The sequence below is a fragment of the Alosa sapidissima genome, chromosome 11, assembly GCF_018492685.1.
Source record: "Alosa sapidissima isolate fAloSap1 chromosome 11, fAloSap1.pri, whole genome shotgun sequence".
NCBI lineage: Eukaryota > Metazoa > Chordata > Actinopteri > Clupeiformes > Clupeidae > Alosa > Alosa sapidissima.
In genome coordinates, this window is record NC_055967.1 from 14,884,184 (window position 1) to 14,886,683 (window position 2,500).

The window sequence follows — 2,500 nt, forward strand, 5'->3', positions numbered from 1 at the left end:
GTGAATAACTCTGAGAAGCCCAAGAGAGAATGAAAGATCACTGGCAAATGTGTTCAACGTGTGTTACTGTGAGTGTTGATCAGCTTCATATTCCCTCATAAACATCTGTGGATATTTAAAAACACTTGTTCTTGTAAAAGTCATTCTTTTTCAGGCCATACGGAGATACTTACTGCAACATGTCTGTTTTTGGCAATGGCAAAGCTAACAATTGCTGCAGGGATACCCTGAGGAACAGATAAGCATAGCATCATGTGTGAATGCACTAATTAAAGCCACCACTTCGCACCACAGGCACGTCAAAGGGGTGTGTCTACTACCACGTGACAGGTAATCAGGTAAGTACATACAGGTAAGATACTGCTCAGGGTAATTAAGGTAAGTATGACATTTCTTAAGTTAAATGGTATAATTTCTGTTAACTTAAAACCGCATTTCTATGATGTAGTAATGTAAACTAAAGTACTTGTACTTATTTCACAGATAAGTTCACAAAAACCCAAATATGGCTCCTACAAGCCACCATGTCCAGATAAAATATGAGAGCATCCGTAAGGGCTGTACAGATAGCTAACACAACTCTGCCTAGCCCAGAGTGAGGGGAGGAGGTGTACAATACCCCTTCTGCCCTAGGCAGCCCCCCTTGTGGACATAGTGATAGAACTGAGTTTATAGAGTGGTCATCATGTTCTCCAGAGATCCTTGATTGCTGTACTCTGAGGGTAAACGGAGGGTCAGCTCTATCTCCGCAGTGCGTGTGGCCGAGTGAGTGATTGAGTGGGCTACTCACAGAGCCTGCAGCACAGCGCAAGTAGTCCATGGCCACAGGGAACACATTCCCCAGGTACAGGGAGAAGCCAGTGGTGACCAGCAGACTGCTCTGAGGGGGGAACAAGCACACACACACACACACACACACACACACACACACACACACACACACACACACACACAAGCAGGCATGCACAAATACACACATGCAGGCGCGCACGTGCACACATACACACACACACACACACACACACACACACACACACACACACACACAAGCAGGCATGCACAAATACACACATGCAGGCGCGCACGTGCACACACACACACACACACACACACACACACACACACAAGCAGGCATGCACAAATACACACATGCAGGCGCGCACGTGCACACACACACACACACACACACACACACACACACACACACACACCCAAGCAGGCATGCACAAATATACACATGCAGGCGCGCACGTGCACACACACACACACACACACACACACACACACACACACACACACACACACACACACACACCCAAGGAGGCATGCACAAATACACACATGCAGGCGCGCACGTGCACACACACACACACACACACACACACACACACACACAAGCAGGCATGCACAAATACACACATGCAGGCGCGCACGTGCACACACACACACACACACACACACACACACACACACACACACACACACATACACACACACACACACACACACACACACACACACACACACACACACACACAAGCAGGCATGCACAAATACACACATGCAGGCGCGCACGTGCACACATACACACACACACACACACACACACACACACACACACACACACACACACACACACACACACACACACACACAAGCAGGCATGCACAAATACACACATGCAGGCGCGCACGTGCACACACATACACACACACACACACCACACAAAGATTAATTTATTCAGCATACACCTGTAAACATGTATGCCTGTAAGCCTAAGCACACATACCCAGATACATAAGAGCAAACCCTGACTGTGTTAGCCCACACTTACTGTAAAGGCTGAATCTCTAGTTGCGCTCTGAGACATACACCACTGTTCAACACAAAATTCACCACTTGGCTCTTTTGTTTTCTTTCATTATACTCATTCATTATTCATTTCAATCAGTCTCTTATTAGAACAAATTCCTTTCATCTGAATAGTTCTCTCCCACATTGCTGTCACTTTCCTGCAGCGCAGTACCACTCTCACCCCGATGAGGGCGCTGTAGAGCCAGGTCCGGTAGCTGAGGCAGGGGTGGACAGGCCTGGCCGGTGGAAGCTGTAGGTCGCTGGCCCTCACGTCCACCGTGTAGCTGTCGTGGTCCAGGCGCCGGCCCAGCGTGCTCCGTTCCAGCGTGGCCACGCGCTCGGCGCGCTCCAGAGTGGACACGCGGTCGTAGCTGAGCTCTTCCCGGCCGACGGCGAGCTCATCCCGCTGCATCGTGGGAAGGTGGCCCCTGGGTGAGGGGTGAGGGAGGTCAGAGTGAGGGGCAGTGAAGGCGGGCGTGAGGGGTGGTCAGATCAGTGTTAAAACCCCCACAGCACTGCATAATGTAACTTTGCTAGTGAGTCTTTAACTGAGAGTAGCTAACTAACAGCTCACTAATCATCTGGGCTGGACTTGGACTCCCTCCCATCTTCAACATCATTAACTTCTCTCAAAGGTCTGAGTGAG

General features: G+C 49.7%; 1 protein-coding gene across 2 annotated transcripts in view; it reads right to left on the minus strand.

Moving 5' to 3' along the window:
- The window catches only part of mlc1 (modulator of VRAC current 1), an 8,285-nt gene that overhangs the window by 4,712 nt on the left and 1,073 nt on the right, over positions 1-2,500 (minus strand). For both annotated transcript variants that reach the window (XM_042111307.1, XM_042111308.1), the window contains exons 2-4: positions 2,036-2,282; positions 791-880; positions 174-227 (exon numbers count right to left, since the gene is read on the minus strand). In XM_042111307.1, the coding sequence (XP_041967241.1) occupies positions 174-227; positions 791-880; positions 2,036-2,282 (391 nt within the window). The remainder of the gene's footprint in view (positions 1-173; positions 228-790; positions 881-2,035; positions 2,283-2,500) is intronic.